The sequence below is a fragment of the Nelumbo lutea genome, chromosome 8, assembly GCF_056320005.1.
Source record: "Nelumbo lutea isolate HS-2025 chromosome 8, American lotus-T2T, whole genome shotgun sequence".
NCBI lineage: Eukaryota > Viridiplantae > Streptophyta > Magnoliopsida > Proteales > Nelumbonaceae > Nelumbo > Nelumbo lutea.
In genome coordinates this window covers 7,703,343-7,728,487 of record NC_142691.1, presented here as the reverse complement: position 1 = coordinate 7,728,487, position 25,145 = coordinate 7,703,343, and the positions used below count along the sequence as shown (strand labels likewise).

The following is a 25,145-nucleotide window of genomic DNA, read 5'->3' as shown; positions in this document are numbered from 1 at the left end:
CGAATCAATACTATGTTTTTTTTTTCCTGAAACCGGTTTAGGTCTCATCCACCCCCTAAACTGGTCAGACCCCTAATACACCAACTATAGGGGCATATCAGAGGGGTCACGAAATGATACGTATAAGCTAATACAAGTTGATACGTGTCAATACTTTGAACATTGACTTTTGCAAAACCCTATGCATACAAATTCACATAATGGGGGAAATGTTGAAGTGGCGCCTATGTGGCAGCATTTATTTAATAAAAACCCACAGTTCCAAACACCCTAATTCAAGGTTAAGGTTCAAAGTATCGATACATATCAACTGATACATATCATTCCGGGACCCTTTTGATACTCCCCTACAATGGGTGTATCGACGGTTTGACCGATTCAGGGAGTGGAGGAGACCTAAACCGCCCCCCTTGAACTGGTTGCAATATATATATATATATATATATATAAATGCAATACCGATTTGCCCAATACACCCCTACCGATGTATTGGGTGTATCAATATTTTGAAAAGATTCAAAGTATCAATATATATTAACCGATACGTATCATGTTGATGGCTTCCTGATATGCCCCTAAAGGGATTGTATTGGGTCAGCCACTAATTCAAAGGGTATCCAGACCTTAAACCAACCCTTCTGAACTGATTTCAAAAAAAAAAAATAAAACATAAAAAAAAACCACCGACATAGCGAACCTTGCCCTTCTTATACAAAATAAGAGGAATTCTAGTAAACAATGGGTTATTGGTCTAAATCTCTCAAACCATGTGATTGTGAACAGAACCCTAGTCTTTAAAATTTTCCTAATTAATCATACTGCAAGGAAATATAAAATATATTATGACATGTTAAAGAGTTGAGACAATCACATTGGTCTAAATCTCATTGTTATTTTTTCAGATTTATGTAAGGATAAGGGAAAGTTTATTTTCCTAGATAACCCGGATATACTCATCTACTAGCAACTAAATGGGTAAATAACTTTCCAACCTAAGAGAAAAATTGCCAACACTTAAATGAAACAAAAATGTCCTTTTTAATAATGGATTTTTATGGTTAAAATGGCCATTGCCTTATTTACATGAAAAATAAAAGAACATGAATAAATGCATTTATCCAGGTAAGTGTTTCCCAAAAAAAAAATTTACACAGATAACTACATTTACCCGGGTAAATAACTTACCAAAAATGAACAAGACCTTAAGATCTATTTACTTCACGGGAACAGGTGTTTGGAATCGGAATCTAAATCAGAATAAGAATAAGCCAAACTGTTTGACTGGGCGGAATAGGATTTCCCATTCCCATTTCCAGCAGAGTAACATTTTCGCATTTGAGGGAATAGCCCATTCCGGCCTCCCCAAACCTTATTTTTCTTTACCCAATACCAATCATTCTTAGGAATATGCATACCTTATGAAATCTAATTCCAATTCAACAAATAAACGGAGGGAATAGGCCATTCCAATTCTGACTGTAAACTAAACCGACCCTCCGAATTCAGCTTCCCTTGGCCTTGAGCCTTTTGTCCAATTTTCTGTAGGTGCACATCTATATCCTGAGTGACCTCCAATGAGACAGGTCAGAGGTCAAAAACCCAGTTTTAGCAATATATATTATCGGTAACCCCTTATGCTTTCAATAGGTGGAGGACCAAAGGAAACAAGGTCAAACTCCAATGGAGATGCTACGACTCTCAAAGGCTGCAGACTTGCAAGCTTAGCCAAACATGTATGTGTGTGAGAGAGAGAGAGAGAGTCTGAACCAAAGAAGTGATGTTAAAAAAAAAGTAAAGCACAACAACAATTCCTGTTTGTTACACAGAAAACTGAAAATAAATACATTAAGATGGGAGTAGAACGGATGACTTAGATAAGCATTTTCCATTTTCAGAACCAAAAGAAAACATTAGTCAGATCTGTTCATTGTGATCCAGGAACATTGTTACATCCATTCCAACCTGTTAAGCTGTTTTCTCCAACTCTGCAACGCTATTTCTCCTTGCACACTCCAAAATGGTTTTATCAGCAGTAATGAAGTAGGCGGCAATTGAAGCTGTTTACAAATGGCCAAAAAGTTAGGTATTCATATTGAAAATGAGATTTTTGACCATCAATGGTTAATACTACAAACTTTGTTCAGACAAGGAGGGGGGACAGTTTTGAACTCCCAAATCCCAATGGTTGATGGTAAACTTTATTCAGACAAAAAGGGCAAGAGACAAAGATGCCAAGGTATCCAAGAACGAATACAAACAATTATTAACATTACCTCCAAACAAGTCCAACATGTAGGCTGACTGCTATAATTTAATGTAATTAAAAAAGTGTGCATTCATAAACAGGGAATTTTGCATCAACAGCATCTTGCCATAACAAATATGAACAAAGAAAAATTGCAACAGAAGTAAGAAGTTATTTTGAGCATATTACGTGCAAGCCATGATGTGTACTTTACTGATCCAAAAAGACCAAAAAAAATCATCAACAGAGAAAGCACCAGGGTAAGTTCAGCTTACCATTTTCAATTAATACCTTTTCTTTCTAAAGTCAAAGGACATTTAGTTTTGAAGGGTGGGAGATTGGCCCCTATCCAGGTTGGGCACTTAGGTTGGTCTAGTGTACCTCCAAGTTTTGAATGATAGTGATGATAATAATAATAATAATAATAATAATAATAATAATAATAATAATAATAAAGAAAACAAACAAAAACTTTTGAGTGCTAAAAACTAATGCCACACACTCACGAGCATCAGGTGACAATTTCTTCCTAAACCACATATAATATAACACCAAGAAAGTGACTTCCAGAAAAGCACTTCCTAGTTTATAATCATGGCATGATAATCAAAATGACAAAGAGAAAGATAATGAATACATGCAAATTACATATTTGGGTCTCCACAAGAAGCATCTGCATAATCAGTCGGGATCCAACATGCATGCTCTCGAGAGTATTTGGTCCCTACACATAGGATAATGAAGGGTGCTCGAGTACCTGGAAACTCTCTAATCACAAAATATCCTTCGTATTGAAAACAATACTTACATGGAAGTGTCTCACATCCAAATAGGCTCTACATGGACTTCTCAACTACCACCTTGTAATGATAAAAGTATCAATATAAGCAAACTCGGTAATCAATTAGCCTCTTAAATCCAATTAGGGTTAAGAAAGATTAATAAAAGTCACCTCTAGGCTCTAGCTCTTTAAATGAAGTACTAAACACAAAAAGGCTCTACACACTCCCCACACAGAAAAAAGAAAAGGAGTCTACAATATGTTTTGTTTCTAAATGCATGATAAAGAGGCGTATGCTTAAACACTTTAGATAAGTGAACTGCCTCAACTAATAATGCTTTGTTGGTTAAAAGAAATAAAGAGGACTAGAATTTGAAAACGAGGTAGTCTTTCAAGGAATTTAAACAACTAGAATATGAAGGTGCCAAATGGCTCAATTGGTAAGGTTTCTAGCTGGTTGTAACAGAGACTTGGGATCAATACCTGCCTTCACCCAGGTTGGGGAACAGGCTACCCACCTGGTGTAAATCTAAAGAAAAAAAAATGACTAGAATACATGATACTTTCTATTGTATGGTAACTTGAATTACTTGTACCTCTGATCATCTGATGAATTGGTTTCAAAGTACAAAAGGGATAGAGACCAATTAGCTCTAAACCTCCTGTCCAAGAACAACCTACATAATCATCTTAGTTTCTGAATTTATAGAACAGACAAAATTAACGAAGTAAACTTCTTAGTCATCTATGCATGACTCAGACAACAATCAAGTTATGTCTCGTTCATGCGTCTGGAATTGTAATGAAAGCACCTTTTTTTATAAGTATTATGATGAAAGAACATTGAATACCCATAATATCTAAAAAACAATTTATTAGATAATGGAAAAGTAGTGTAAAGTGTAAACTCAATACATACAAATTGAGCCATGACAGTACCTGCAGATATAATAAGTGTTTGAGCAGTATAATTGAGGTTTGCCTTTGCCCAAGGGATTACACGAACCGCAACCAACTGAAAAAAAAAAAAAAAAATTATAAACATACAAATGAGGAAGTAAGAGAATCTGTAATGAGAAAATTCCTTACTAAAGACATTAAAAAAAAGGTAATTAGCATATCTAAAAGGAACCAAGTGATTCAAAAGCAATTTTCTTTGAGTGGCTTTGCAGAATCTTTAACCATACACCCAGCAATCCATTGTGATTGGATTGTGATAAATGTCTGCTACTATATTCATCTTAAGCAATGACACAAAATTCAGAGTATGTATAGAAATGTGTACATATGCTATCTTGACTTGAACATATGCACGCTCCCCAAGCCAACCAAAAATACAATCAACATTACCAGCAACCCAACAAACTAAAAGACTCACTCTGTACGAAGACCAGTAGCAGGTTAAATAAAGGGTAAAAGAGTTAAACATACCCTGTGTTTTTCAAATAGACTTAAATATACCCTCTATCAGTAAAAGTTGCATTACATTTGTATCTAACGCCAACTCACCCATTTAAATTTTGAAAAAACCTATTTTGTCCTTCTAATTCTTGAATTGAAGTGGATCATGTATACATTGACTGGAGACAACGCCAAGATGCCCCAACGCTGGTAATACTATGTTTCCACAGCTACCATTCTTGCAGATGCTGTTGGTGGTGCCTATTGAATTGAATAGAACTATCTTGCAATGGATCACGATCGACTAAACATATTCCATATGAAATTATTGTTTGTTTAGATTTTGATCTGACATCATGGAAAAAAAGGCCTTGTTTCTTGTGAGGATGGATGCTGGACCCACTGATTTTAATTGCTGCTACTTTGAAATTTTGCCTGAGGCAAAACATCATCCATCCATTGTTTTATTGGTTTGGAAGCAGAAATTTGAAGGCTTTTCAGTAGTTTTTGCAAAAAATTTCGACATATTTTATTTTTATTATATTATGAGAATGAATCCTACTACTTCTGGTCCTGGGGTTTCCGCACTTGAAGAAAAAAACCTTGGCAGCTACCACGGCCCCTGCTTCCTCAGGTGGAACTCCAGGTTGAGGAGTTACTCGGAATGCTGCCAAGATATCAGTATCTTTGTTTCATATTGACTTATTAGGTTGAAAAATCAATGATGTATACTTGTATGATTCAGACGCCTTCAGAATTTTGATAGATGAGCTATTCAGATTAGAAGGCATCAACCTTCCACCACCATAGGAATAAAAACTGGGTTTCTTTTCCGGGGGAGTTAATTACACCAAAATTACTTCTCTCTGGAATTTAGAAAGAAGGATTTGTTACACTTTGTACTTCAATGCCAACTGTAATACCAAATGAAAATTTTAATCTTATCCCTCTGAGTTCCTAGTTTTTTTCTTCCATATCATTCTCTCATGAGCTTAAAGACAAATGCAGAACACCTTTCGATTTCATATAATAATTGAGGGAAAAAAAAGTCTTCTTGTTGTATCTATTTAACATACCGGCAAAAAGGTATATTTAAGTCCAATCTGAAAAGTCAACGTATGTTTAAGTCATTTTCCAAAAATTCAGGGCATGTTTAAGTCTCTTACCCTAAAATAAAAGCATGAGAGAGCACAAAACTTAGAACAATGCCAATATATCCCACATACACCAGCACCCAACATCTTTAATATGTAACCAGATAACTAACTATCTAATTCCATGAGGAGCCAACCACAAGCAGCCAAAAGGAATGGGATAAAAGAAACCTCTGACAAAATATAAGATCCGCACATACCCTAATGAGAGAAACCAGAGGCTGACCAAAGAAGAATAAATCCAAAGACCAACCATCTCAAAACACAACAGCATCAAAACAACACAGACAGAGTGAGTATCAGTTTCCACTAACAAAGTTTAGTTTACATCCACAGCAACCACCTCCCTTGTCCTGAAACAGAAGTGCTGACCAAGCAAACAATTTAAATATATTTCCCAGAGGCATGCAACCATCAAAGATATCAAGCCAATTAGTCCCATCACCTTGGACACCCACCACTTCAAGAACCTTGATCCAAGGTTCAAATATCAATACACCTCTGTGTATTGGCAGAGGTGTATCAGTAAATTAAACCATGCACTTTTAATGTTTATTTAGTTTTTTTTTTCAAAATTTGGTATTTATATACATTTTTTGTAAAAAAGGGGTTCACAAAAAACCTGTAAACAGGTGTTTCAGACCCCAAAAGGTACAATGCAATACACCCGATACGGGGCATATGTATTGATACTTTGAACCTTGCCTTGATCATATGATGTGGCACACCAACACCCCAAAAAGGTGGTTCTAATACCCAATGTTTTAAATGGTGTGGAAGGTGTATGCATGGAGGCACGCCTCTAGGCGAGACGCATTAATGCCTCTCAGATGCTTTTTACAGGAGGCATACACTTCATGAATGCCTCATATGGAAAAAAGAAAGGACCAATTTTAGCTTGTATTACTCCCCCCCGAGGAGGTCTATGCCTCTTGTGTTCTGAACCGTGCTTTATGACCTTGAAATTGTAAATTCCAAGAAAAATTCCAATCAAAACCAGACATCTTGCCTTCCATAAGGAAGAAATACTATATAGGATTCGATTTTAGTATTTTTTTGTCAATATCTCTTTGTTCTATAACAAATAAGAATAGATACTCTAATTAACTTTGCCTAGTGTTTAGGATGTTAACACCTACACTTCTCCAATTCAACTTTACTTAAGAATCTTTCAGGGATTTCCTAACAAATTGGAACATTGGCTATTGTCCCTTGACATGGCCCAACTCCCCCTAATTGACCACGTCTATCCAGTGAACAACAGTAATTACAAGAAGCTGCAAACTCCCACATATCATCCTCTACTTACCCAGTAAAACATTAGACAGATTCAAAATAAGTAATTTGAATTTCACTAAGAACATAACAACAAAAACAGTAAAAAATAATGGGTGCATGTGCATATAAATCTGGACCAATCTACCACCAAGGTTATTTGCATTACCAGCTAGTATAGCACCATGACAACGAGAGCTGTGGTCATTAGTACCTCCATAAGAAATACTTAAAAGAGTTGAGAATAGGCCAAGCCCAGCCCTCTCAACATCAGCTCACGTTTGTTTAGCTGAATATGAAAATGAAGATGGTCCAAGAGTTCCAAAATTAAGCCCAAACTCCACTTGCCTGATCAGAGAATGTGGTGCTGGTAAATTTGCAACTGTAACTTCACAATCTATGTTTTGACAAAAACCTTGGATCATGAAATGGTTTAGTATAAGCCTTTACAACAATAAAGGGTGCTATTACAGAAATGGTTACAATCTGGAGACTTGGTCAACTGAGCAATAGTTAGCATCTCTTTTATCAATTGTTTTCCTCATAGAGATAGAGGCCATTGAGCACCACAAAAAAACCATATCGTAGGAGTACAAAAACAAGATATTCCAATCAACTAGTTTTATTTATTTATTTATTTTGGAGGAGGCTATGATAAATGTATAATGATAGGACCACAAGAGAAAACAAACTTAGTCATGCCCAAGATAAACAGAACAAACTCTTTAATAACCCGACAAACATGGCATTTGTATAAGCTTGTATATCATGTCATGATTATTTTCCTTACAGAGGACCTCGTACCATCAAAACCTATGCTTTATTTGCAGGAGTACAAATTTATAAACAACATAGTATAGTTGAACCAAAAGAAATAAACTTGAGAATAAGATAAATGGAGCTAAATTTTAATAACATAATATGAGCAATAATTATTTATAACTCAAATAGCATTCCTTGAAATATAAGCCTCAGCCCCACTTATTCTTATTCTACCTCAATAATATCCTTAAATTCCTGAACAAGAAGTTTACTACAAAATATGAAAAGAGTCCACATTAAATCAAAATCCTTTGTCAAAATTTGATTAAGGATCACTTGGGATCTAACCTTCTTCTTTTGCATTGTGCCTTTCTTGCTGATCCAAAACTCATCTATGATTGTTCTACGTCATTTAAAGTAACAAAAAATGCATTGCTTCCATCAACAGGACCATGAATTACAGAATGTACAATGTGAACTGTGAAACAGTGAGATTATTCAATAATTTAGATCCTTCAATATTGAATGCACCACCTTTATACATTAAAGTATATATATGCTGAAAAAGGTGGCTTCATGTGAAGCAAAATGTGGAAGCCATTGTAAATGGAATCCATGTATTAGTTACTTAGGCTGGTCTCGAAGAATCATGGTTAAGGTGCAACCAGAATTGAATAAAAGTTCCAACCCCTTTGGCAGGAATGAACAACACATAACATTTCGTATAAATGTAGATGGATTCATGATCTCCAAACATAAAATATTAAGCTAAAAACACCTATGACCAAAAATCCAAGAACATTTCCAGCATAGAAGATGAAAGAAGAAAAAGGAAGACAGCAATACCGTTGGCACCGCACTGACGACACATGCAACTGCTGCTGCCTTGGCTCCGGCACGAACCCCTTCTGTAGTTCAGATGAGCACAACCAACAGGAAGTTATAAAAATATCGTGGAAAATGGAAGAAGAAGTTAAGAGATTAGAATCTATTGATAATGAAAGGGAAAGATTAGCATCTATTGATAATTCTGATTAAAAAGGAATTTTTTTATAAATACGAAATAATGAAAGAGGATCCCTTACAGGCATTCCAAACTTTCGACTAAAGAATCAATTAATGATTTATTTCAAAAGAAAGAAGTTAAGAGAGGAAATAAGATGAACTTTATAGCTTCATTACAGGCATTCGAATCTTAATCATGTATAAAGCCAAAAAATATATATATATAAATCAAAGTAGAAGACCAAAAAAACAAACGGAAATGAAAGAAAATGAAATTTTGGGTTTAAATAAGATGTTGAATGACCTTCAGTACAACGTTTAGATCGGAGTATTTTTTGTTCTTCAGCAGGAGAAGCAATCAAAATTGATTTCCTTCTATTTACCCAGGCATCTCTCAAATCTGCCGGGATCCCCATGTTGATATTTGCTTTGTTTCTTCTATCCAGAGTGTTCAGAGGAAAAGAAAATGAGAACAAAAGGTCATAAGATCGGGGTTCAGGATCCTGCCACTTGAAGAAGAAGAAGAAGATCTGAGGAAGAGAATCGTGCCGGCTTTCTCTTCTCGTGCGGAAACCTCGCCTTGAGACTCGAGAGCATTTTTTAGGGAAAATTCTACATTAGTATACTGTAATTTGGGTCTAGTGTCATTTTGGTCTCCGTACATTAAAATGATGGATATGACAATTTAATATTTATTATTAATCAGTCGTTAATTATTATTTAAAAAGATATATAAATCTTTTAAATATCATCTAATTCTCTTTATAATTATTCAAACGCTGATAAAAAATAAATAATTATAAATTTTTATTTCTTTTATTTAATAAAGTTGGAATCATCCAAATGTCCACGAAAACATAATCTCCATTTTTTTAAATAGAAAAGACAAATATTTGAGATAGTAATTTTTAATGTATATATGAATGGTTGATATAAAAAAATTAAATGACAATCAAAATATATTTTGGTCTTTTCAAATATTACTTAATGATTAATTAACCAATTAGTTAATGACAGATATTAAATTAATATATTTTAAAAATTCAAGTATCAATTATAAGTTTGAAGACTTTAAACCCAAATTACATGTATTAATCGAAATTTTTCTTTTTTTAAGAAAAAAAAATTGTCCAAAGTGCGTAGGGATGGAACTGTGGACTATCGAGGCGTCAAAAAAAAAAAGGTGCGTATGGATGGATGGATGGGCCGAGAAGTCCGTCGCGTCGCGGATTGCCACGTACATTTGGATTTGGACGAGCTGGCTAATTCCCAAGCGGTCGTAACTCGCAAGTCGTAGCACGACGATAAGAGCTGTCTTTAAGCCTAAAATGCGGTAGCGGGTAGCCGGTACTCTCTTTATTATTCTACCGTGACGTCATGATGGACGTAAGCGGTAATAAAAAAATGGAAAATTTTCGATCAATACTCTGCATTTTGGTTCGAGTGACAATTTGGTCACGAATTTTAAAACGCGATAATTTACTCTCAGAAATTTCAAAACACGACAGTTTGGTATATGCTTTAATGGATCGTCAATTATGTGGCCTCGTTTGGTGGGTATTTCTGCGCGGTCTGGTACATCGATTTTTTATCTATTTTTGTTTAGTTAGATTTTAGGCTGCCACTAAATGAAGTTTTTCAAGTCTTTTGAGTTTTAATCTCACGTAGAAAAACGCATACAGATACTACCAAACTGTTCAGATTTTATATTAAAAGCTCAATATCAAAGATCTTTTTAAAAAGATGTATTAAATAGGTCCTATTTATATGCATTTTTTTAAAATATCAAAATTATCTTTAAAAATAAAATACACATTTCTTATCTTCTTTCTCGTGAAGATGAAATAAAGCCCCAACTCTATGTCATAAACTCACTCATTGCATGGTTGGAATTGTTCCAAATCTTGTTTTCTTTTTTTTATATTCTAATGATAACTGTGTCGAATAAATCCCCATTATGGACATAGGAATTACATAATCCCATCTACTTGCGTTGATATTGAAAATTTCTTCATTCCCACAGTGTAAAATAATTAGTATAGAGAGTTAGCGAAGCGGAGGCATGCGACGTGCCAGTACCTGTGAACTTTAGGTAAAGCTACGGAGCTGGGAAAATTGGTAACCAGGACCAAAAACAAGACTACCACCAACGCCACCAAGTCAGGGTAGCTGATGGGTGTGCAGTGAAGACCAAGGAAAATGATAGTGGCTGTTGTCGTCGCAATTACCTGCCTCTTCTTCCACTCCCATTAACTTTAACTCTGGAGCTCCTTACCACCCACTCCTTCTCACCTAACTTCTCTCTTTCTCTCTACATCGTTTTCTTCTCTTTGTATCTCTGATTTTTCCGACAATGGGAGTTATTTTCTCGGTGTAGTACTATGGTGTTTCAGTCTATACTCCCCCTCCTCTCTTTCAACAAATCATTATTCTTGTTCGGTTTGCTATTCAGTTGATTATCTCTTAGAGGGAAAAATTAAAAGGGATGAAAATTTGACAGTCTCTTCTGATTTTAGTGGATGGTTGATAAAGAAAATTATATGACACTTGAAAGACATTTGTGCCTTTTTATATGACACTTTATGGTGGTTGGTTAACGGCATTGTTGCGTTTCAAAAATTCGGGCACTGAATTATCGCATTTTAAAGTTTGGAAACCACATCGTAACTTGAGCCAAAGTATATGATACTGATCGAGAATTTTCCCTAATAAAAAACTAGGCTCCGTTTGAATAAGTTTGCATCTTTTTTAGCATTAAGCTTTTTTTAGAGGGAGCAAGCAGGTAAGCTCTTATTTTTGGGTTTTGATTGTGGAAGATAAATATGAATTGATAAGAGTTGTTTTGGAAAATATAATATGCGAAAAGCAAAACAATTTTATGCCTCTAAAATCACACAAAGCTTAAAATTTGGGACTTCATATCTTTGGGCTTTGAAATCACAAATGTTGAATATCATCCATTGGTAAAATCCAATGTCTTATTTGCCAGATCTGCTCATAACAAACAATTGTCCCAACATATTTTAACATGGTTTGTGTCCACACATCTCACCATGAGGGTGGGATCCATCATATTTGCAATGTGTGGGCATGTTGGTAAAATTTATTGTTGTGGCAGATCCCATTCTCTTATTTTCTTTCAGACCATTTTTAATCAATTAATGATGGTTCAATTGGTAAAACCATTTTTAATTGATGCAACCTGATTTGGGGTTAAGGGGATGGGAGATAGGGCTAACCTCTATTTGTGTAGTTTCATGAAGCAAAAAGCCAACAACAACAATAATAATACCATTTTTAGTCACTTTATGATTTATTAAGAACTTTCATGGCCTTCATTCATGTTAAACTAGCATTGCTCCTCTTTCACAACTCATTTTTTGGTGATCCACTAGAACTTACATCCTGCATGCTTCCTGCCCACAAAAACTCTGTGCACTCTAAAAGCGCTAGCATTTATTCACATAAAAAATATCTCCCTCTAAATTAAATACATATGTATGGGAGATATTTCTAATGTCTAAATAAATGTCAAATGTGCAAAAAGCTTTTTTGGGTATGAAATTTGGGCTTCCATGCTCTATGTTACATTTGAAGAGCTTTACTATTCGTTTATTTGTTGGATTAGGGGTGGTCTTCTTTTCCTTCTTCTTTCTCCTCTTGTTCTTATTGGGTAAGACTCCCCAACCTTGGTGAATAGGGGTGGAGCCAGGGTTGCTAGAGGGGACCCCTCATATGTCTTAAAATCCCCACATTCCCCATTAATATCCCACTTATATTTTAGCTCCCCATCCATGTTTATTAACTTTTGGGCCCCCTACTCCATGATTATTAGATAATTGAAGCTTACTCAAACCAAAACTGAACTAGCCTATGTTTGGTTCAGAAGCAAGCTTAAGTAAATAGCTCTGTATTGCAATGGCATCTTTGACTGGAGTACAATGTATTAGGTGGTCTGTTTAATAAATCTCAATTCTAATCAATGAAAAATTAAGAAATTTTGAGAATAGCTCCAAGTAACTGGTATGGGTGACCAAATGGGTAGGTTTTACTTGAAACCAAATTGAACTAACCTTACCCAGTCAGTTACTATGTAGGGTCTATTTCTAAATTCTTGGAACTAACCCCTACCCAAACTAGTTCTAGGGTCTAGGGGTTTACCCATACCTAACTAATCCAAAGAACAAGCTTTTGTTGGTTGGCCTTGGTGGAATTAACTTTGGAGCAAAAGTTGTCTTAAAATAAATTTCAAAATACATTAATGGTGTGAATATTTGAACCCAAGCACTAATAGTTACAAAGAACATGGTCTCATTTGACCATTGAGTCACTTAAATGGTTTGGTCATTTTTATTCAATTTATTATTTGAATGTATATATTAAGTGATACAAAATGAAATATTTACAATATTTAAATTACAATTATAAGTTTTGAACTATATATCAATATATTATGACAACTTATAGATTACAATACTCAATTTAATCAATAATGATAATATAAGTTTGGAACTATATTATTATTATTATTGTTGTTGTTGATGTTGTTGTTGTTCTAATCAAGGTTCAAAGTATCAATATGTATCTGGCCGTATCGACTGATATGTATTGTATTGGAGACTTCCCGATACACCCCTACAAGAGTGTTTCGGGTCGGCAAGTAGTTCAGGGGGTAGACTGGCCTTAAACTGGCCCCTCCGAACCAAATTTGAAAAAAAAAAAAAAAAAAAAAAAAAAGAGTACCAATACAAGCTGATATGCCCTATTGGCGTATCATCCGGTATCGAAACTTTGAACCTTGGTTCTAATCCAAAAACCTAGAACAGGGTCAATTCTAGATTATGTTTTAGAACTGATTTGAACCAATCCTTGCCCACACCCTAGTATTAAGCATGAAAATTTGTTTGTTACATTTTTTATCTTTAAAAGTAGTAAGGCTCAGCTTGGATAGAGTACAAATACAAATATGTACAGTATAAATACATATAAAATAATACAAATTTCAAGGTTTTGCACTCTACATATTTGCATTTATACTCCTTCCAAACAGAGCCTAAAGCGATAGTGATTTAAATGTTTAACCTCCGATAAATGAATATTTTATAGTTTAATCCTATAAATGAATCTTTTTTTTATGATCATCACATATTGCAGAGCTATTTTTCAATCCCTCCCCCACTATTCAGTTTAGTATATATCTCAGTCCTATAAAATGTTAACAAAGGCATCTATTTTCTAAATTATGAAAACGTTAAATAATAAATAAATTTATTATAAAAATTAATTAAATAATAAAAATATAAGTAATATGTACATTTTCAAATATAGATATCAAATAACAATGAAATAATGAAATGCATTAAAAATCAGTTTAATTATTAAAAATAGATAAAAATGGTAACTAATTTAAAAAAAATGAAAACAATAAATTAACTAATTAAATAAATATAAAGAAACGGTGAATAGAACTATAGGAGAAGAGACCAATAGGGTTTCTTCTTGATTTCAATAGCACACCCAACGCACTCGAACACAACCTTAATCAGATAAACTCACTACTCATGGGTTTCTGCCATACAATGCCGTATGATGAAACTAATATTAGCCGAAGGATGATTGTGGGATGGGTCAAACCGAATTAGGCTTCTGGATCAACAGCCTATATTAGCTGTTGGATGTTGACAATTTAAAAACTTCCAATAAAGACTATGTTTAGATAATAACATTGCGTAGAGCTGCAACTTGGGATATGTTAGCCTGAATCCATCCCGTGGTTGGGTTGGGTTGAAATTAGGATTAGGACAGGGGTTGAAAAGTATAAACTTAACTTAACTTTGATTTTTTTGGTAATAAATGAAATTCCGTTAAGTAAAGGTGAATAAGGGTGGTTATGAGCCGAGCTTTTTACGAGTTATTTGAATTTGGCTTGTAAAAACCAAGCTTCAATTCTGATATACAAGCTATTTCGTTTGTTAATTGAGTCGGGTTCAAGCCTGGTGGGGGCGTCCATCCTGCGGGGAGGCCTTGACCGGCCTCGGAGCGAGGTGGCGAGGTGGAAGTAGTGGTTGGTTCAATGGCAGTTGGGGGAACTGTTGTTGATAGTGATACTGGGAGATGTTGTGTAGCACTTGGTGCTGGTGAAGCTGGTGCTGCTGGAACTGTTGCATTTGGGATTGCATTGCCCGCGTGCACTACATCAGGTCGTCCAACCGGTTTTGGCTGGCTGCCAGGGGGACGATAGTCGGTTCAGTAAATGTTGTCTCAATAGGGGGAGGAAAGGGGATGCTTGTGGCGCATTCAAGCTGGGGATCCCATTCACCGAAAGGGGGATGGTGAACTGTCCAACGCACACCACGGGGACTTGAAGTTGTTCCCCGGTGGTGTTTGTCTCCGTGCCACGTCCGACGTTGCTGGAAGAGGCCATGAGTGTTGGGTTTTTTGAAGAAAAGGGGTTATGGAAGTTTGGAGGGAGGCTTTTTGAAGCGTTCCCACAGACGACGCCAGTTGATGATGCACGATCCGGCCGGCCTTAGCTGTCAACGACCTTGCTTCTGAACTGAGTAGCAGGGAACCTGAAATGGAGGAGATGAGGAAGCTCTGGGGGGAACCCGGTGTAACGGCTCCGAAGCTTAAGTTAGAATCCTTCAAAAGCAAGATAAAACCAGATAACACAAAGTTTGCATACATTGTTTGTTGGGGGCAGGGGGCTCTTATAATCACTTCGCGCACTCGCTCCGAAGCCCTTGTCAGGTCGGGTATGATTACCCTTGCGCTTGTCAATTCGGTCGTCGTCCTTTCTGCTGGGACAAAACCGTCACTGCTTAACCGTCTCTCTAACTGGAGATGGCGGTGTCAGTGGCGGTGGCAGGTGGCCGTTTAGAGTGCGGCCGCCAAGCATCAGATCCCAAGTCAGTTAGGTGCGGCGCCCTCGGGCACGGACTTCCTCAGTGTCAGGCATGGTACGACTTGTTTGGTTTTGGTGCCCAGAAGGTGATGCGAAGTGGTGAGCGAGGCGAAGTCTTAAGTTTGGAGGTATCTATAGGGCAGGTCAGTTCGGCGAGGTGTATCCCGAACTGTTACAAGGTTGGCCAGTTCGGCGAGGTATACCCCGAGCTGTTACAAGGTTGGCCAGTTCGACAAATTATATCCCGAGCTGTTACAAAGTTGGCCAGTTCGGCGAGGTATATCCCGAACTGAAGGTAGGCCAGTTCGGATTACTTTCTGGTTTTGGGCCAAGGGTGAGTTCGGGCCCCCAGTAGGGAGTTCGGTCCGCTAGTGTCCCTTTGGTGTTCATGCCTTAGGCTTGCTTTTTTTGCCAAGCTGTTGTTTTTGCCACGTGTCTAATAACTGTGAGGTCGGCCCAAATCTTCCTTCATCAATTGCCCCCCACTCCTCACAATAAGGGTCTTGCCCTGGTGCGGGGAGTTTCGCGAGGTGGTAGGTGGATTTGTCCCGTCCTTCGAATCTTGACTGCGCGAGTTGCTTTTGCCAGGGTTCTTCGGTTTCCGAGAAGGCGGGAAACGTGCCTACTACTCATAGATGTTGATAGTTGTGACCGCGCATTTTGAATTTCAAAAATTCACGCCTCTGGGACGTGACAGCGGGTAATTCAAACTTGAAAAAAGTGTGCCACTGATGTACGTGTGCGAGCGGCTGTCAGAGAGACGTGCGGCGCAGTCGGCGCGACGTCGGTTTCAAGAAGACGTGCGCTGACGTTTCGCTCTTTTCGGAAAGACGTGTGCCAATCACGTCTCGACCTCATGGAATGTGCGGTCAGCGCAAATGTGGGCCGTCGAATCGTCTTTGATCTGCACGGTCGGTTCTTGGTTACTGTAGCTATAAATAGTGGGGGACCCCAGTCGATTTTTCACTTCTGCGGTTTGCTTACTGAGCTCGCGTCTAGGCTGGTTACATAGCCTCCAAGGTTTTTTTTTTGCTTGTTCCCGTCTCCAAAGCCTTCAAAACTTTCTTCCGGTGAATACCTTCCTGAATCCACCTCTTTTCCTCAATGTCTAGCTTTGATAGCTCAGACGACTCTTCAAGTAGGGCTGACATAGGTTTTACAAACCGAGCCGTACCCCCCGACTGCCTCAGTGATCCTGAGGTGGAACTCGAGGACTATGAAGCAGTAGGCCGAGCCGCTTCGGGCAGTTTGGCGTTTACCTCTCGCCGAGGTCGGATGCTAGACAGGTTTGGTCCCTTGACCATTACGCCTGAGGGGCTTCAATCTATACTTATGTCTTACAACCTTCCTGAAGGGTATACATATTTTATTCCTTCGGGTAGCTTTCCTTGGGAACACGGTCCTGATGAGATCATGATTTTTCGAGAGCAGCTCGCTGCGGGGTTGCGACTTCCTTTCCACCCCCTTCTCGTCGAAGTCATAAACCACTTCGGTGTCACCATTGGCCAACTTCATCCGAACTCTATTCAGAACCTGGTGGGGACAGTTTTCCTTTTTTGCGAGCAGAATTTCTCCTTAGACTTAGAGATATTCTCCTCCATCTTGATGCTCAAGAGACAGGCGGGTTCTCTTCCTGGGGGAAGATGGGCGTATTACCTTTCTCCTCGCCAGGGCTTTAAGCTTCTACACGATCTTCCTAATAAGGTCCCGGCGTGGAAGCGGGACTACTTCGGTGTGCGAAGTGCACAAGGATCGCCCTTTCAGACCGGGTGGGGTGAGGCCGCTCCTAATTTAGGTGTTACTCTCGATAAAGAGACGGTGAAGGGCCTCCGGCAATGGGCACGACAAGGTTTAAAGTGCCATCACTACTTAATGGAGGCCAAGCTTATTGCGGTCGGCCTGAGTTCGGGTAGGTTTCTAGCTATGCGGTTTCTTGCTTGCTTTGTTCCTTCATTTTTTCTGATGTCAAACTCATTTCTGCAGGTGTGATGGACGCGGAGAGAACTCGTGGGGGCGTCTGTTCCAAGGTATGAAGAGGAGGAAGCGGGTCGTCAAGCGAACTCGTATCGAGCTGCCCCTGGATGAGGAGCCCCAAGTTCCAGACCACACGCTGGAGGATCTGCCCAGGGAGCCCGAGGTGACTCCACCGATGCATGAAACTATTGGGGCGCCTTACGCTGAGACCACTCATACGGGCGCTCTTGCATACTCAAGTGCTCCTGCTCACTCTGGGTCCGCTCACACGCGGGCTGGGCCCTCGAGTTTAGGAGCTCAAGGGGAGTTTAGGAGCGTGTTGACGCAAAACCACGCTCTTCAGAAGAGTAGGGAGGCTACTTTCCCTGAGGAGATTGCGGTGTGAACCGATCTTCCTTTGAATCAGGTTGCCTGCCGCACCGTAACACATGCTATGGTGGTAAGTTAGATTCCGTCTGCCTTTTTCATTTTCTGTCGCTTTTGCTATTATTGCTCACTTGTTTCTTTTGGTAGGTGAATTCTTCGATTCATGCCTTAGCAGCCCAAGTGGAGAGGAGCTCACGACAGGCACGAGCTGCTAAGGCAGCCGCTCATGCTGCTGAAGAAGCTTTCCGTGCTGCAGAGGCGAATACCAGAGCTGTTGAGGCGGCCGCTTATGCTTCCGGAGAGGCTGCTCGCGTCGCAATGGCCAGGCAGGCAAGATCTCAGCGTGACGCCGAGGCCGTGGGGGTAGTTGTCAAGCACATGGCGGACTTGAAGTTGGATTTGCAGCATCAAGTCGAATATCTTCAAGAGAACATCAGGGAGAGAACACAGATTTTTTCCCAAGGCATTGAAGACGCCAAGAAGAAGGCCGTTGAAGACTACATTGCCTCTCCGCGTTTTGACGATCTGATGGTGGATTCTTATAGAAGGGGGTTCAAACTGAGCAGGTGGATGATCCGGAACACGTACCACAACCTCGATGTTAGTGCCATATCCACTTCGCGTATAACTCAGGAAATGGCCAATGCTGCCGATGGCGAGCCGGACTCTGAAGGAGAGACAGGGCCTTCGGGTGTTGTTGAAGTGTCTTCTGATGGCGAAGAAGTAGCTTCGGGCATGTAAAGATATATATATTATTTTAGTTCCTTCTGATGGCCAATGTACCCCTGTTTCTTGCAACGGAATAGATAATCTTTTTGCCTGTGTTCCTTTTCCAAGAACTGATTCTTTGTCGAACTGAATACGCCACTTTCTTGTCCGGGTTATTATACTTCCGCGACCTGTTTTTCCGCGAAGGCTTTTGCAGTGAACTGATTTTTTGCCGAACTGATAATATGCCTGACTTTTCTTTGCTTGTTTATGCCGAGGTTCCTCTTGGCTCTGCATCGTGGCCCATAGGACCTGATTTCGTCCACTTTGCTTAGCGGTTTATAGGTAGTATCGCCTTAAGGTCACGATGTTCCACGCTCGAGGTACTTGTTTGCCATCCAAGGTTTCGAGTTTGTATGCCCCCCCGAGCGCTCTCTTTACTTTATAGGGCCCTTCCCAATTTGGTCCAAGTTTGCCCACGCCGGGTTCGGGCACCATAATCTTACGAAGGACTAGGTCGCTGACTCGGAAGCTTCGTTGCTTTACTCTGGCATTGTAGTAGCGAGCTACCTGCTACTGGTATGCCACTGTCCAGATGTGCGCGAGGTCCCTTACCTCGTCCAATAGGTCAAGGTTGGTACGTAACTCATCTCCGTTTGTCCGATCGTCGTATGTTTCTAGTCGCAATGTTGGTACTTCGATTTCCGCCGGGATCACTGCTTCAGTGCCGTAGGTGAGGTTGAAGGGAGTTTCTCCCATGGTAGTTTTTTTTTGTAGTTCGGTGAGCCCACAAGACACTTGGTAGCTCTTCGGCCCACAATCCCTTAGCTCGATCCAGACGTGCTTTCAGTCCGCGCAGGATGGCTCTATTCATTACTTCCGTCTAACCATTTGCCTACGGGTGCACGACTGATGTGAAGTTTTGCCGAATCCCCATGTTCTGTCACCACTCTTGGAACTTGATATCCTCGAACTGCTTGCCGTTGTCGAAGATTAGTACCCGAGGTAACCCGAAGCAACATACTATGTTCTTCCCAAAGAAGTTTTGTATGTTTCGGGCCGTAACAGTTGCCAGAGGTTCAACTTCTATCCACTTCGTAAAGTAATCTACAGCAACGACTAGGAATTTTCTTCCACCTGTTGCTGGTGGGAATGGCCCCAGGAGGTCGATTCCTCATTGTGCAAAGGGCCACGGGCTGGCGAGGTATTTGAGGTCGGAGGCAGGTTGATGGTGGATATTGGCGTGCTTCTAACACTTGTCGCATTTTCTGACGAGCTTGACAGCTTCTGCCTTCATCGTTGGCCAGTAGTATCCTTGTCGAAGTGCTTTTTGGGCGAGTGCTCTGCCTCCCAAGTGTCCGCCGCATAGGTCTTCATGAGTGTCGCGGAGTACGAACTCGGCTTCGGCAGGTCGCAGGCAACGCAAGTAGGGGAGCATGTAGGACCGTCGGTATAACCGTTCGTCTATTATGACGTATTTGGCTGCCTGCCGCTGCACCCTCTTGGCCACATTGCATTCTGCAGGGAGGGTTCCGTCTATCAAGAAGCTCGCGAGTGGGTCGATCCAGCTCGACTCTGCTTCCAGGACGGGAGCAACCTCCTCTGTCCCCCCGAGAATACTAGGCCGAGGTAAGTCCTCTATGTACACAGTTCTCATGTTGTTGTGACTTGTCCAACACACACCACGGGGACTTGAAGTTGTTCCCCGGTGGTGTTTGTCTCCGTGCCACGTCCAACGTTGTTGGAGGAGGCCATGAGTGTTGGGTTTTTTGAAGAAAAGGGGTTATGGAAGTTTGGAGGGAAGCTTTTTGAAGCGTTCCCACAGACGGCGCCAGTTGATGATGCGCGATCCGGCCGGTCTTAGCTATCAACGACCTTGCTTCTGAACTGAGTAGCAGGGAACCTGAAACGGAGGAGATGAGGAAGCTCTGGGGGGAACCCGGTGTAACGGCTCCGAAGCTTAAGTTAGAATCCTTCAAAAGCAAGATAAAACCAGATAGCGCAAAGTTTGCATACCTTGTTTGTTGGGGGCAGGGGGCTCTTATAATCACTTTGCACACTCGCTCCGAGGCCCTTGTCAGGTCGGGTATGATTACCCTTGTGCTTGTCAATTCGGCCGTCGTCCTTTCTGCTGGGACAGAACTGTCACTACTTAACTATCTCTCTAACTGGAGATGGCGGTGTCAGTGGCGGTGGCAAGTGGTCGTTTAGAGTGCGGCCGCCAAGCGTCAGATCCCAAGTTAGTCAGGTGCGGCGTCCTCGGGCACGGACTTCCTCAGTGTCAGGCATGGTACGACTTGTTTGGTTTTGGTGCCCAGAAGGTGATGCGGAGTGGTGAGCGAGGCGAAGTCTTGAGTTCGGAGGTATCTATAGGGCGGGTCAGTTCGGCGAGGTGTATCTCGAACTGTTACAAAGTTGGCCAGTTCGGCGAGGTATACCATGAGCTGTTACAAGGTTGGCCAGTTCGGCAAGGTATATCCCGAGCTGTTACAAGGTTGGCCAGTTCGGTGAGGTATATCCCGAACTGAAGGTAGGCCAGTTCGGATTACTTTCTGGTTTTGGGCCAAAGGGTGAGTTCGGGCCCCCAGTAGGGAGTTCGGTCCGCTGGTGTCCCTTTGGTGTTCACGCCTTAGGCTTGTTTTTTTTGCCGAACTGTTGTTTTTGCCACGTGTCGCATAACTGTGAAGTCGGGCCAAATCTTCCTTCATCAGTAGGTTTCAAAAAAAAAAGAAAAAAAAAAATAGATTTGCAAGTAGGAATGAGTGGGGTGGGGCAAGGCAAATTTGAGGATTCCTATTCCCCATGGGGAAATGAATATGGGATTGGGATTTCTAGCTCTTTTGGGGTATAGGACAAGGATAGGTGGGGAATTTGACTTCAGGGATGGGGCATACAAAACTCAGCCCCACCTTGCCCCGTTGTCATTCCTACATGTTTATCATAATAAAATAAAACTCTTTGAGGGTTAGGGCGTTCAATTGAATACATTCCTTTTTTTTCATGTTTTTAAGCCAATATGATAAATTTATTGATCCTACTTAAAATACATCTCATGAGAAATAACATCCTCAAAAAAGTGGAGAGAGGATGCAAAAATATACAAGATAAAACTATAAAGAGCTTTTATGGCCATGCAATGTGCTGCATTGTTACCCTCTTGAGTAAGATAGTGAATTGAGTGGTGGGAGAACTTTCTTAATTATGGAGTGTTTGGTATAATGACATTGCCTTATGATTGTGATTTGGGTTGATAAATACAATTTTGTGAGAAATATGCATTAACACATCCCATATGATTGTCATTTCAACTAAAAAAATGTATGTGTGAGAAATATGAGATTTTGACATTTTAGATAAAAATATCAATTCAACTCAAAACATTTTCAAATCATTTCAAGTAGAAAAATCTCACTTACAAAAATTTATATTGACCAGCTCAAAACATAATAACAATGCAGTGCCAATGTATCAAACACCTCCTTAGTAAATACTTCCAATTGAGATTGGTTTTTATTCACCGTACAGGCTTCGTGTCCTCTGAAAAAGATATTAACAATCAGTTGTACATCTCCCTCAATAGACAATATAAACATGGGAAGCTCCTAACATGCCAAGCTAACTGCAAACCCTCCCCCATAAGGGTAAAATACTTTGCCTCTTAACACATTGGAGGACATGCATTATACCACCTCCAACCTCTTTATTTCTTATTTAAATTCTAAATTCCTAATGCCTAAATCCTAAGCCTTAATCTTAAATCTTAATCCCTAAAACCTAAAATTTAAACTCTAAATCATAAACCCTAAAATTTCACCAACACTTGAAAATGCCTTTTGATGCTTCTCCAAGCAAGCTCATGGACAAGAGTGCATTCAGTTTATTGAGGTTTAAAACTAAAGGAAATTAATGGCAACTAAGCAGTATGTTTAGCTTCTCTTGATAATATAGGTTCAAACTCCTTATACAATGGCAGCCATGGGTTTTGGAGCAGATTAATTGATGATAGTGACAGACGTCATCTTAGATGTCTCTTCATTTTAGACCCTATGCATCGATCTGCTGCATCTTTACTACTTTCACCATAAACAATTAATGTGGATATGGGACTGCAGATGTTACAACAATAGGGGTGCAAATGGTTTGGAACTTTGGATGATGATCCAATCCTATCTTGTTAGATTCGGATATCTCCTTGGGACCAGATTATAGGTTTTGATTAAAAATGGGGTTGAATTTGGATCATTCCTATCCGATCCAAAAGAATAGTCTAATCCGATATATAATATTGAAATAAAAATAGTTGACAAGCAAGCCTTAGAATTAGTGATGCAAGAACTTGATATGGGGTAGAGAAGTGATTGAGAATGCGAAACGAGGGTTTTTGAGTCGCTTTTTGCTGCAACTTCACATGCCACCATCCCTGCAAGCTGCAACTTGCCAGTGATACAAGACAAACGATAAACCGGTAGTGATCCATTCCATTGCTGCCGTAAATCTCCTCATCCCGCCCCCGGGTTGAAGTCTTGAACCGTTATCCAGTGGGAACCACAACCACTCTCTAGTCTCTATGAGGTGGTGTTCAGTTCGTTACCTAGTGGGGGAGGTTTGAGCGTCCTTGGGGATTAGTAAGTAGATCGGTAGTGGCTATGCCTCTACCCTCCACTCATCAGGCACCCTCACCCAGGTAAGTTGCGTCGCTTTTTACTATGTGCTCCCCCCATTGCCCATCAATCATCCACCAACCACCTAACTTGGGGAAGGCTAAACTTGTCGTCTCATAGCGGGGGGTGGGGGAGGAAACTCAAATCTCAGCTGGTGGACTATGGAGTCTTGGACTGTAAAAAAACATCATTGCCCATCCCTTTTTACCCATTACCCCCTTTGGTGGAAATCCTATATATATGTATATTATTTATATTATTAAAAGAAGGTTTTTGGGTTATATCCCTCATTATTCACACACGTGGTTTTTTTTATTTTTTGGAAATCTAGATACATGGTATTTTTCCAGAAGTTGATGTCAAAACTAACAGTCCACTATCACTATTAAGACAAGTAGCTTTCTCATTTTTTGAAAAGATAAATATATGATAATTTTTGAGAAATTTCTGCTAAAGCCCATAATCCACTATGAGAATACACCTCTCATCATTCAAACATGTGACCTTCTCAATTTTCTGAAACGCTAAACATGTGGCATTTTCTAAGCAATTATTACTAAAGCTCACAACCCATTACCATCATTCCGACACGTGGCATTTTATTAATTCAAGAAATATGATTCAAAAAGTGGGTAATTTCACTCCTAAACATTTTCAATAGATTATTTACTTATTAGCTTAATACATGTTTATTCATAGCCTATTAAATACAAACGTGGGACCTATTAAAAGATTACCATAAACCATGTTTGTTTTTAAATGATTTTTTTTTTCCAAAAAGAAGATACTTTATTAACTACAAACTTGACTAAATTTTTATGAAGCAATCTGATGAGGGGTAATTTGGCACACCTAGTAAGTAAAGGTCGCGTGGACGCGATCTACCTGTATAATGACAACTCAGCAAGGGGAGCCTAGTCAGTGATTTTCAAAGTTCGGATGTTTGGTAATCTCAGCATAGAGTCACCTAAGCATAGAGTCATCTCGGCATAAAGGTACGTTGGTGCCTAAGTCAGTTCGGGGCCTAGGAACTGAGGTGACATGTAATCGATTCCAAAAGCTTCCCAACAAACTCTGAACATCACGGAATCATGCTGCGTAACGGTAGGCCTTATCCTCTCCCTGCCCGGATTAGACGGCGACGGTAAACTTCATTGATTGGTACGTTACCCCCCAACTAAAGCGGAAACAAATCTCATCCACTCAAACTGAATATCTCGAAATAGTTTCATGAGACACAATAACTCAACTATATAGGAGCATCAACCCCTCCAGGGTCCAGGTACGCGCAATTACTCACATTCAAACTCTCTAACATCCATACTAGCTCGCAAATACACAAAATACTGATTTAAGCAACGAGGCGACCTCACTGGGTTTTCCATCCTGGTCACTTTGACCACTGTTTTACAGATTGATCCAACTCACTATGCAAATACATCCAAGCAATTCTCCAGCTAGGAGCTTCCAGATCGTACATCATCACAAAACAAACCCCGTTCATGGGGTTTAGCCAGGTCCACGTGAACTTAGCCCTCAATTCTTAGCCAGGTCCACGTCAAGCCATACGTCTACAGGCTACTCTCCCAGATGAAACAAAAGGAAAGAATCAAATGGTCAGAATCCAGCTGTCTTCTCATCTTCGCTGTCAACTGTCTTTCACGGAATGCTGGTGGGGCCTGCCCTCTGCCTACATCACAAAACAAACTCCGTTCATGGGGGTCATGACTCGTGTGCTTGATCTTGATGGGGTTGATGTAAGGGTGTGACGGAGGCTTCATGTCCTCCCGTTCAACACTTGGATACTATTATAGATTTGGAACTTTGGATACAATAGACCTAAATCGCCAACCGAACCAACCAAGAATTTCTCGCTTTATTTCTTTTTATTTTACCGTTGAAATGGCGT

General features: G+C 39.8%; 1 protein-coding gene across 1 annotated transcript; it reads right to left on the bottom strand.

Annotated features, from left to right (window-relative positions):
• Positions 1-1,762: 1,762 nt before the first annotated feature.
• Positions 1,763-9,288, bottom strand: LOC148842488 (early nodulin-93-like). The gene is made up of 4 exons (XM_088957128.1): positions 8,928-9,288; positions 8,465-8,526; positions 3,966-4,041; positions 1,763-2,057 (listed from the first exon to the last, which is right to left on the bottom strand). Exons 1-4 carry the CDS (start codon positions 9,037-9,039, stop codon positions 1,966-1,968), a joined length of 342 nt encoding a protein of 113 aa, XP_088813254.1. The 5' UTR covers positions 9,040-9,288; the 3' UTR covers positions 1,763-1,965.
• Between the last annotated feature and the right edge of the window lie 15,857 nt (positions 9,289-25,145).

Coding starts and splice junctions, on each gene's coding strand:
- LOC148842488 (XM_088957128.1), bottom strand. CDS start 9,039: ATGGGGATCCCGGCAGATTTGAGAGATGCCTGGGTAAATAGAAGGAAA. Junction 4,042..8,464: donor TCGTCAGTGCGGTGCCAACG/GTATTGCTGTCT, acceptor TTTTTTTTTCAG/TTGGTTGCGGTTCGTGTAAT. Junction 2,058..3,965: donor AACACTTATTATATCTGCAG/GTACTGTCATGG, acceptor ATTTGTAAACAG/CTTCAATTGCCGCCTACTTC.